General features: G+C 31.8%; 1 protein-coding gene across 1 annotated transcript; it reads left to right on the forward strand.

Annotated features, from left to right (window-relative positions):
• The first annotated feature begins 2,174 nt into the window (after positions 1-2,174).
• On the forward strand, positions 2,175-6,702 carry LOC112022216 (ABC transporter G family member 9). Its single transcript, XM_024054792.2, has 4 exons — positions 2,175-2,644; positions 3,234-4,023; positions 5,276-5,598; positions 5,876-6,702. Exons 1-4 carry the CDS (start codon positions 2,537-2,539, stop codon positions 6,539-6,541), a joined length of 1,887 nt encoding a protein of 628 aa, XP_023910560.2. The 5' UTR covers positions 2,175-2,536; the 3' UTR covers positions 6,542-6,702.
• Positions 6,703-12,013: the final 5,311 nt, after the last annotated feature.

The raw sequence follows: 12,013 nt of genomic DNA on the forward strand, positions 1-12,013 counted from the left end.
TTAGAACCTCTAGATTGCACCACCATACAAACACCAAAATAGCCAAATCGCACCACTAACAAAACTGCCAAATTGCTCTACCACCTAAACACATCACAACACCAAAACACACTAGACCAAATCGCAACATCACCGAAAACAACAGATCCACGCCACACCAAACCAAATCACAACACCAAAAATGACAGATTTGATGCCACTACATCCCACAATCCACCAATACCCATAATATAGACAGTCGAAAGAATAAGAGAGAGGAGAGAGGAAGATGAGAGAAAGTAAGATGAAGAGAGAGAAGGAAGTGAGGAGATGACAGAGAATCAAATGAAGAGATAGAGGAAGGGAGAAGAGATGCAGGTTGAGAAATTGAATTAAAAAAAAAAAAATTCTTTTCTTTCTAATGTAGCGAAAAGAGAGACTCACTACATCTAGCGAGTAAACTCTACATTGCTAAAAGCTTATATTAATTAAATGAGACTAATGTGTACTGTTTTGGTTGAGTTTAGTCAAATTTTTTCTAAAATATTAAATTGGTAAGACTGATGAAAATGCTTTAAAGACTTGGAAACCGTATGCTTTGGAGTAGTGAGGAAATTCCTTAAGTTCCAACATATAATTCCTTCACCCTTGGTGTCACTTCAAAAAAGCAAGGTGCAGAAAAGCAAATTCAGAAAATGACACTTGAGTCTTATTACAAGAGACAAGCTACAAGTAAACATAAGCATTCAACATGTCCCATGAACAGAACATAAACATTCAACACGTCCTGTAAAGGTTGTTCTTGAATTCAGGTAGAATTTGCCCAGTGAAAATTGCATGTATTCTTGAGCGCATTAATCTGATTTCTGAGAGTTTTGTTACATATCCTTTTTTTAGTGTTTCTTTATGATGTATTTGTGTTGCTCTTGCTCTTGCTATCCATTGTGTAATGTGATCTTCAATAAATAAATTTTATTATCATTTCCTCTAAGAAAAAATATATGATTTTATCAATTTTAATTTTGGATAAATTATTTTTGCATATGCAAATATAATATGTATTGTTAGTTAATTTTTATAAGCGATACATTCATTAAAAAAATAATCTAGTATTTTTACATAACTTAATGTGTTAATTGGATTATTTTCATTTATTTAACATAATTTAAAATTTTTAATTCTAAAAATAAAATTGAACAATCAAAATAAATATCATGTGTGAGATGGTCATTGGTTCTCTTGGCACTATTGGACTTTAGGTATTGAACAATGGATTTCAATAATAACCTTGTTCGGAAAACTATTATTTCTAATATGAATTTTGATAGAATGAGAAGTGAAGAGTAAAATTTTTTTTTAGAGATTGAAATTTTCTACTCTTTTAAACTACTATAAACATAGTAAAATGAATTAATAAAATGCACAATATTTTTTAAAAAAGTATGATATTTGTTTTAGGAAAAAAAATTATTCATTACATTTTTTTGGCCAATAGAAGATGTCGACTTTATTATTATTATTATTATTATTATTTTAGGAGGCTACGTCCATCTGGGGCCTTAGTTAAGCTGACTCCTAAAAAACTACAACACATCATCACAAGAATTTCAGTTGGAGTACGATTGATCATTTATAGGAGTTCCATCTCATCCAAGAATACTTTACCCAACAAATCAGAGAGAGAGGCTATACGCTACGTAATTTATGTATGAAAATCTTCATTTATAGTACCGTATATGGTGCACATGTATGCACATCTGTGTAGAGTGATTTGTAACAGAAAACAATATTTTTTTAAAAAGTATAATATTTTTTTTTAGGAAAAAAATTATTCATTACATTTTTTTGGCCAATAGAAGATATCGACTTTATTATTATTATTATTATCATTATTATTATTATTATTATTATTATTATTTTAGGAGGCCTACGTCCATTTGGGGCCTTAGTTAAGCTGACTCCTACTAAAAAACTACAACACATCATCACAAGAATTTCAGTTGGAGTACGATTGATCATTTATAGGAGTTCCATCTCATCCAAGAATACTTTACCCAACAAATCAGAGAGAGAGAGGCTATACGCTACGTAATTTATGTATGAAAATCTTCATTTATAGTACCGTATATGGTGCACATGTATGCACATCTGTGTAGAGTGATTTGTAACAGAATGAGAGAGAGAAAGAGAGAGAGAGAGCTCTGAACGCGAAATACTAAAAACTGGTATTTGAAGCCCACCCCATTTAAGGTGCCGCGAATCTCTCTGGTTTGTGAATTCCAAAATTCAAACTCTCCTCTCATCTCTCTCGCATGAGCCACAACTAGGTTGCCCTTTTCTCTTTTCTCTTTTCTATTCCCAACACTTTGCACACTCTAATACCATCACATTTCACATTACTATAACAATAACAACCTGAAAAAAAGAGTGTCTAGCTAGGGAAAGACTAGACTTTGAGAGAGAGAGAGAGAGAGATATCGACCTTTTGATAATCTCTTTCATACTATACATAAAATAAAAAAAAGAGGTGGGTTTATTGGGAAGTGAAAAAAAAAGCATGGAGCAAGAGATGCCGATGGTGGACATAGAGGCTCAAGCTAACAAGAAGACAGAAATGGAAGCCCCAGCCATCTTTAAGAAAGCCACTCGGCCTGTTACGTTGAAGGTACAATATTGACATCAACCTTTTCTTTGTTATATTAAATAATGACTTCCAAGATTGTCCATGCATGGCTTTCTTGTTTCTTGGGTTGAAAGACTAATTTTACACACATTGGTGAATTGATTATTTTTTTATTTGAACTTATGGATTTCTTTCATTTACTTGTTTTCATTATGCTTATGCGTTCTTTAGCTTTAAGTAGCACCCAAGTATTATCTGGAAGATTTCATTGTCAAAATTAGATTTCTCTTTATGATAAACGGATTCATTTTGCAAAATCAATTTCAAAATTATAATTAATTTTATGTATAAATTTCCTTATAAGTATGGGTTTTAATTTTAGTCCTTAGTTCTTCAGTTCCCTTGTTACCATATCTATCGTTCAAAAGCTAATGGTTTATTGTATCAAAATATGATGGGACCCAACATGAATTTTAAATATATGTTTCTTCTTTGTTTGTTTCTGTTATATAGCATTGTACTAAGTGGACCAACTTTTATTGACATTGATGATTATCAGTTATAATACGAAGGAAATCTAGTAAACTCTTTACCTGACAAATCCCACATGTTATTTTGATTTATTGAACAGTTTGAGGACGTTGTTTACATGATCAAAATTAATAAAGGCGGATTACTTAAGAAGAGCAAAAATTCTGAAGAGAAAATGATCTTGAAGGGTATCACAGGCATGGTTCAACCTGGAGAAGTTTTGGCCATGCTAGGCCCTTCTGGCAGTGGCAAAACAACATTGCTGACTGCATTGGGAGGCCGCCTTGGTGGACGGCTTGCTGGAACCATAACCTACAATGGCAAGCCCTTCTCGAATGCAATGAAGCGAAACACCGGATTTGTTACACAAGATGATGTTCTTTATCCCCACTTGACAGTGACAGAAACACTTGTGTTTACTGCTCTTCTCAGGTTGCCTAATAGCCTGAGTAAAGAAGAGAAAATCCGGCATGCAGAAGCTGTGATAACTCAACTTGGTTTAACTAAATGTAATAATAGCATTATTGGAGGAGAACGATTGAGGGGGATTTCTGGGGGAGAGAGGAAAAGGGTTAGTATAGGACAAGAAATGCTCATAAACCCTAGTCTGCTATTTTTGGATGAGCCCACTTCAGGTCTTGACTCAACAACTGCTCAAAGGATTGTATCCACATTGTGGGAGTTATCAAATGGAGGAAGAACAGTTGTTATGACCATACACCAGCCTTCAAGTAGGCTATTTTACATGTTTCATAAGGTTTTACTGTTATCCGAAGGTAACCCTTTGTATTTTGGAAGGGGATCAGAAGCAGTGGACTACTTTTCCAGCATCGGATATTCCCCAATGGTTGTCATGAATCCTGCAGATTTTCTCTTAGATCTTGCAAACGGTATGTGTAAGATAATACTGTTTTCTCTTAAGTTCTTAAATTCTTTAGGTATTGTACCTTAAGTTTATCAATTAAATTCAACTATGTGATTACATTAATCAATGAACTACATGATTGAATTTAATTGTCATTACATACGACAATGAGCTTGAATTCAATTGGATAGTCTAAGGTTCAACATCTAAGAAACTATATTCAAATTTTGCATATTTTCATTTTAGAGCATGCATGCCTAATTGCCTATAATATCTGAAGATGATTTGAGGAATATTGCATGGTTTGTTGGTTTTTTCCCGAACAATGTAGTTATCTATTAGTGGTTCATATCTTTGTAAGATGCTTGCACTGGTACTTGTGCAGTACAATCAAATGAAGATTATTTTATTTTCTTTATAGTATTGACTGCGTTAATGAGCTTTTAATTATCAAGGAGATTATTCTTGTGGTCAAATTGCTTTAGTTAAGGTATGTAGAATTGGGAGCATGGATAATTAATGCCAAAGCCTAATTCTATTTCTACCAATACAATATGTTCCCAAAGCTGCAGGGTTGAAATTTGGGAAATTTCCTTGGGTAAAGATCTAAAAGGCCTTGGAAACCATAGAAAGCTTTTGAAATTGTTAGTAGGCATAGGAAACTTTGCATGACTATCAGAAAAGCAGTCTCATCTTCCCATTATTTGGTTTTCTTTTTCGTTTCTAATTTATATTGCATGTATGCTTAGAAAGTTATTATACAAAATTTGTTTCAGCCGATATTAACTTACATTCTGGAAGCTCCTTTCACATTTATAATCTTGTTTATTTCTAGTTTCCCATTTATGGTTTCCTCTCTCTTTTTTGCTCTTTCTTTTAACACTGCTTGGGAGCAAATGCCAGAATTTGACAGGCTTCCTTCTGCAGACATTTGACAAAAGGTCTGATGTGTGCAGAAGTAACAATTTCCTAATTTGTTTGCATAAGGTCTTTACTGGTGGATTCAAATTAATTTCACTTCTTTTAGATTTATAAATGATTATTACTTGGTGAAAACATATGGTTTGCTATTCTGTGTGGTGACTCTTCTTTTAGTCAAATAAACACGAGGATCCAATTCCTTTAGGTTTCCTATTTTAGACAGAAAGGCATCATAAGAATTTGTTGATGCCCTTTGGCATTTGATATCATGAATCACTAGTACGTTGTCCTTAATTTTGCACACTATATGTTCCGTATCACGCATTGTTCTGGTGCTAATGTTTGCAGCCTTTCAGGTGTATCCTCGGATGATTCACATGAGGATCAAAATAAGATTAAGCAGACTTTGGTATCTGCCTATAAGATTAATCTTGCTGACAAATTGAAGAAAGAGCTTCAAGAACTTAGAAGCAGTCAATATCAAGATGGATTAGATGACAAGCAATTTGGCAAGTGGTCCACAACTTGGTGGCAACAATTTTCTGTTTTGTTTACAAGAGGGGTCAAAGAGAGAAAGCATCAGTCATTCTCCGGCCTCAAGATCGGTCAGGTCCTGGTTGTAGCTGTTCTTTCAGGACTACTATGGTGGCAATCTGATGATGCCCATCTACAGGATAAGGTACGAGAATTCTGCTTTTCTTGAAAAATGATTTTGTCAATTACTATTTTGAACCAAATGAGGCAATTTTGATTTGGCATAGTGTTGGAAGATTCAATTTGTGAAGATCAATAAAATTAGATGACTAAAAATAGGAAGTTGAATAAATATACATATGTAGCACATTGACAACCTTTAGAAATGGCCCTTATGCATAGCATGACATTCATTCATTTACTTGGATTTGAATACATGGTACATAGTATCCAGATTGCTTTTTTAACATTGCAATATGCAGATTGGACTGCTCTTCTTCGAATCAGGATTTTGGGGCTTCTTCCCTCTATTTCAAGCTATATTTACCTTCCCTCAGGAGCGTAGGATGCTTGAAAAGGAGCGTTCATCTGGCATGTACAGGCTCTCATCATACTTCATGTCAACAGTCGTCGCCGACCTCCCCATGGAGCTTATCCTTCCCACAGTTTTTGTTGTCATAACTTATTGGATGGCTGGCCTCAAAGCCTCATTTGTAAACTTTGTGCAAACCTTGGTTGTCCTACTGCTCAGCGTATTAGTATCTCAAGGCTTAGGTCTTGCCATTGGTGCTACGATAATGGACCAAAAGTCTGCCACTATATTAGGATCAGTCATCATGCTGACATTCCTTCTAGCTGGTGGATTCTATGTTCAACATGTGCCTTCCTTTATAGCTTGGATCAAATACATTTCCATTAGCAATTACACCTACAAGCTCTTGATAGGGTCTCAATACAAGCCTAGTGAAACATACCCCTGCAATAGTAAAGGTGGGTTTTGTTTGGTAGGGGAGTTTCCAGCAATAAAGCAAGTGGGACTAAATGGGAAAGCCATTGCTGTTGTTGCTTTGGTGATTATGCTAGTTGGGTACAGGCTCATGGCTTATGTTGCCCTCATGAGGATTGGGGTGACAAAGAAAGTAGAGTAGACAATTATTTTTTGTCATATTTAATCTAAATGTTTGCAATAATGTTACTCAAGTTGATTAACGAAAGATACATTAGATGAAAAATACATATAAATTAGAGATGGATTTTCTTTTTGATTGCAAATGTGCTTCTTTTGTTTTTTTTTTTGGCTGACAGAAATAGAATTGAGGCAAGAAGCTTTGGAGAATGAATATCAATTAAGTTAAGCAGTAGAATTTCGAAGCACAAATTTATTTCATGAAACTCAAATCTCTTCATTTGTTTTAATTTTTTGAGATTTTCAGTTTCACTTTCTTGATATATTTTGCAAAAGTTAAAACCGTGCCACTTCACCAAAATGAAATGTTCAGTTCATGCTAAGAGTGATGCTAGAGATACTAAAATCAAGTTAATACAAACTTTCACTGTTAGACATATCACTTCCTTGACTTAAAGTGTGTGAGTTTGTTCTTTAAAAAAAAAAAAAAAAAAAAAAAGATGACATTGGATATAAACAGCTAAAAGAGCTTTTTTTGATGGAGCTAAAGTTTGACCAAAACATATAGTCTCTTCGCTGCAGTTTCCCACACTTCTTTTGCATCTCTAGTTACCAGCTAGCCAAATATCCAATCCTCATACGCAAAAAGGATATTGGAGTTTAGACTTTAGAGGGAGATTGGAATCGTTTAGTTACATGAAAAATAGTTAGTAGCATTTAAAATTGGAGATTATTTTTTTCATAGATGCTATTGGATATATAATTGGAGATTTTAAATTCAAAGCTTTTTGAGTTTTGAAGAATTTATTTCAAAAAATCGTTTGTGTCATAAATTTTTGTTTTGTAAAAATATTGTATTATAAAAATATGAAATCTAATTTTACACTTTACACCGAATCATTTCAAATTCACGTATTAATAAAATTTAAATCAAAATTTATACATTTCATGCTTTGTTCAAGTCATTTTTAAGTTTAAAATAAAAATTTAAATTTAAATCCTTCTATAAAAATAATTTTAAACAGAATTTTGCACTTATTTGAAGTTGTTGAACTACCCAATAAAATAAGAAAAAGATAAATAAATTAACCGTCGGCGTGTTTAATTCCAGAATGTTTATTGGGCTGATGGTGTGAGATGGCTTATAGATAGAGCCCATAATTTGGATCCTAATACCAGGACCAGAATGCTATATTAAGATCTAAAAGGGCTTAGCGAATCCCAGAAAAGGGCCCCCTAATGTCAAGGACAGGTAGTTGCTTTATTGGTGAAGCCCAATGGGTTAATAAATTCTGCAATTTTTTTTTTTTTTGGGTGTAATAAGACCAAAAAATTATGAGTAATATAGCATAATAATTCTCACAACATTTTTTTTTTTTTTTGTAACAATTGAGTTAGCAGATTTTTATTTGGGTTATCAGTGACATCATTTTCTATTTAAATGAAATAACAACTTATTTTAGATAATTATAAAATTTTGTGACTCTAGCCAATAACAACCAAAGGAGTCTCTCAAGGATAAAGTGATTTTTTTTTTTGTTATATATATATATATATATATCTTTTTTTTTTTTTTAATTTTTGTGATTCTTCTCTATCTTCTTTCTTAATTTTCAGCTAAAAGAAGAGCTTAATCCCCCATAGGACCCACTAATGGACAAGTGCTTCACAGATTGGCATGAAAAGAAGGTTGTAGTGTATAATTATAGCTCTTTATTTCCTACCACTAGATTGAGTAACTATTGGCACCAGGACTAAAGTGATAGGAGCTTGAAAATTAGGACCGATATCATTTTCTATCTATGATGATTGGAATCGAAGAAATGTGGAAATCTAATTTATCATAGCTTCCTTTACAAGTGGATCATATTCCTTACAACCATTGAGAACTATGAACTTATAATTTATGGGACCAGTCATAGAAGGACCATCAATTTCTTTCTAATTGATTGTTCAGTGTGGTCCTAATCAGGAGCTGTACTACAAAAGATGCTTTAACAAATAGGCATAATAATTCGTGCTTAAAAAAAATAGAAATGCTTTAAACGCCTTTTCCATTTTCTTTGCCGCAAGTCGGTGGAGATAGAAGATGGGCTTTTGGATCTATACTTAGCATATGGGTATAGAGGCTATTATTCCTGTTCTTGTTCTTGTGAAGATTCTATTTTTCATTGATAAAAACAAAAATCCTCTATCTTTGTTTGTTATCGGACTATACAATTTACTGCTTGTTAAACTGCTCTATATAAAAATTATCCCAACATCTGAGTTTCAATTAGTTCAATTGGTAAAGTGTCTTGCTCTTAAATCAGAGATTTGCCGTTTAATAAGAGATTTGATATTTGAACCCTGCTTATACAAAAAACTTATTAATATTTTAGCCTAATGGTAAAAAGCAATCATCATAAAGCAAACATCATATATTAACATTCTATCAAATCTCTTCAAAATAATATCCCAACATTTTTGTCAATCGACAAAAAATTAGTCTTAATGTTAATTATGTTGATGAGCCATGCCTAGCCTCCGCCTTTTTCGGCAAGAAGCGTGGAAGCACAGTTAAATTCAACACAATGCTCATTGCTCAACCTTTCTTTTCTTCTTCTTTTTCTAATTAATTATTGCTCAACTTTGAAAGCTAAGATTATAACAATGAAGCAAAAGGTCATCTCTAATAATGAAAGCTCTGGCTGAAAAGTTACAGCCATCCTCACCATATTGTTCTTTAATAAGTTGAATTGAATTCAATTTATGTTAGCGGAATGTTTATCAAAGACTAAAAATCAAAAGGAAAGCCTAGAAAATCAAAAAGATGTTCAAGTTCAAAATAGTCTGACTAATTAATGGTATCATGACCAGCGTCCATACAGATATGCAACACAACTCAGCCTTGTACATATTATACGACTTACCTTTCAATATGCAGCTATTTCCGCAGTTATATTAGCTGTGTTTCTTTCACAGGTTAAGCGTTTTATGGTTGGATCTATGTTTTGGAGATTAAGATTATCCAGATTGTTGTAGCATTTTCATATTAAATAATTAAAATTAATAAAATTAGCAACTTTAATATAAATGTGAAAGTTAATATGGATGATAAAGAGTTATTAAATCTGTGATCTCACATCGATAACAAGAGGAACTCATTTAGTATTTATAAATATTGAGATTGATGAACTAAAATGTATTGAAACAGATATTAGATTAGATATGGGGGGAAAGTGCATACCGTAAAGTTTAAGTTTTCACATAAAACAATGCAATAAGGATGTTAGTGTTCTATTTAAAAAACAGTATGGGGATTCGGTGTTATTCAATAACATTTTACACATAATACAATACTACGCAAGGATTATATGTTACATTTAAAAGCTAGAGGAGATTCTTCTAGAATTTATTATTTTTAAGAAGCTAGTGTATGTTTCGCATTTTTATGAGAAAGCTAACCTAGTGTTTATGTTTTTTTCCCTTTTATTTATAAATTCCTATTAATTAAATATGCATTACATAGAAATTCTAATCAGTAACTCATGCAATACACACATAAATAAGATTAACAAAATATGATTTGTTTAAATTTAAATATGAAATATTTAAATTATGTTAATTATTAATAGATATTTTTTATGTTTGTTTTGTATATGAAAGTAGAAACTGACTATTCTGCCCTTTAAAGAAAATTCAATGGAGGCTTTATAAATAGAATATAATTTAGAATCTGTTAATATATATATATTTAAATAATGACATGTAAAATTGTGAGGCATACAAAGCTTGTGTAGTACAATATTAAGAGATTAATAAAAAAATCAAACTGCTTTGGTTGAATATATGTTATAGATTTTTTATATGATGCATTGCACGAATTAATTACTAATTATGTTCCATTCCCATGTGTCAATGTTTCATTTCTCTCCTTAGCAATCCAGGTTACATTACTCCTTCCTCCTTAAGGCAATATTAGCTAGAGTCAAATTTTTTTTCTTTTTTTCTTTTTTTACAAAATTTTCATAACAATTTTGAGGAATTGTAAATGGTAAAGAATAAAATAATGTAAGTGATAAATAAAGGCCCAAACGAGAGTCAGTGATAACTTGATAACTCAACCTATTTAAGATGCATCTATACGACTATTTAAAGGGTTTCTCTTGTTTGGGATCCTCATTTTTTTTTTTTGTTCAAAAGTGCCACTACATCCCTATGTTTAAGTAGAGACAAAACTAAAGGATAATCCAGTAAAAATATAACTCTAACTCCCACTAAAACATTTCCTAAAAAGTTGGGATTACTACATTTTTCAAACCTAGAGGTGTGATGAGTAAATTATTTTATCCAAAATGCAGAACACTTGTCATACCCCTAGGTACTTCTATGATTGAAAATGTAGTAATTTCAAATTATAATAAATGCAAAATTATTAACCTTTATCCCAAAAAAAAAAAAAATACAAAAGTAATTTGAAAACCATTAGGAGAGTGGTCATGTTTTGTAGGCAACGTTTTAGTAGGACTTAAAGATATATTTACTTATATAAAAAAAAGTGTATATATCTATTTAGTTTTTTTTTTTTTTTTTTTTGATATTTAGTTTTGTTTTTGGATGAAACATGGGGTTAAAAAAAAATAAATAAAAAAAAAAAAGCAATGTGGGTTCTTTAACTTTTTTTTTTATTAAATGTATAATTACTTTGAAGAAGTGGGTTAGTAAAAGAGAGTTTATATTTTGTAGGCAATGTTTTAGTGCAAGTTAGACATATATTTTTACCCGACTATCATTTAGTTTTGTCTCTACTTAAACCTAGGAGTGTAGAGGTACTTTGGAACAAAAAAAAAAAATCTGGTCCAAACAGGAAAATCTCCTTAAATAATAGTATAGATAAATTAGATTCTCAAAATAAAATTTGTTTTCACTTTTTTTTTTCTTCTCCTTTTTTTTTCCTTTATCAAGACTTAAATGTTCTCTCTCTCTCTCTCTCTCTCTCTCTTCTCTCTCTCTCCTTTCTTCTAAATTATAAACTCACCTTCTTTTTTTTCTTTTTCTTTTTCAAATCTCTTTTTCTTTATTTTTGAATTAATAAAAAAAAATGTGATTTTTAATGTACTCCATTTTTTTCTTTTTAATGATTTATTTATGTTTGGTTTTTGAAGTGTTCTCTCTTCACATCTGTTTGTACTACTTTTTTTTTTTGGAATGTATTTTCTATGTACAAAATAAAATCACTATGCGTGTAGTTTAATTAGATAGAAGAGAAACATATCAAATTGAGATGAATGGAAAATTATGCCACTAAAACCCAAAAAAGCCCATCGCAAGGCCATTCATTTAACCAATTCATTTATGATAACATATTCACGTGCATAGTTTTAAAATCAAACTAGACCGGCTGGTCCGACCGGTTCAACAAGAACTGGCCTTCAATTCGGTCTGGTTATGGAAAAAACAGAAAAGCCTAAAAACCGATAAATACGTGGCAAACCGGCGGTTCAACCTAAGA

This window comes from Quercus suber, unplaced genomic scaffold, assembly GCF_002906115.3.
Source record: "Quercus suber isolate HL8 unplaced genomic scaffold, Cork oak 2.0 scaffold_706, whole genome shotgun sequence".
NCBI lineage: Eukaryota > Viridiplantae > Streptophyta > Magnoliopsida > Fagales > Fagaceae > Quercus > Quercus suber.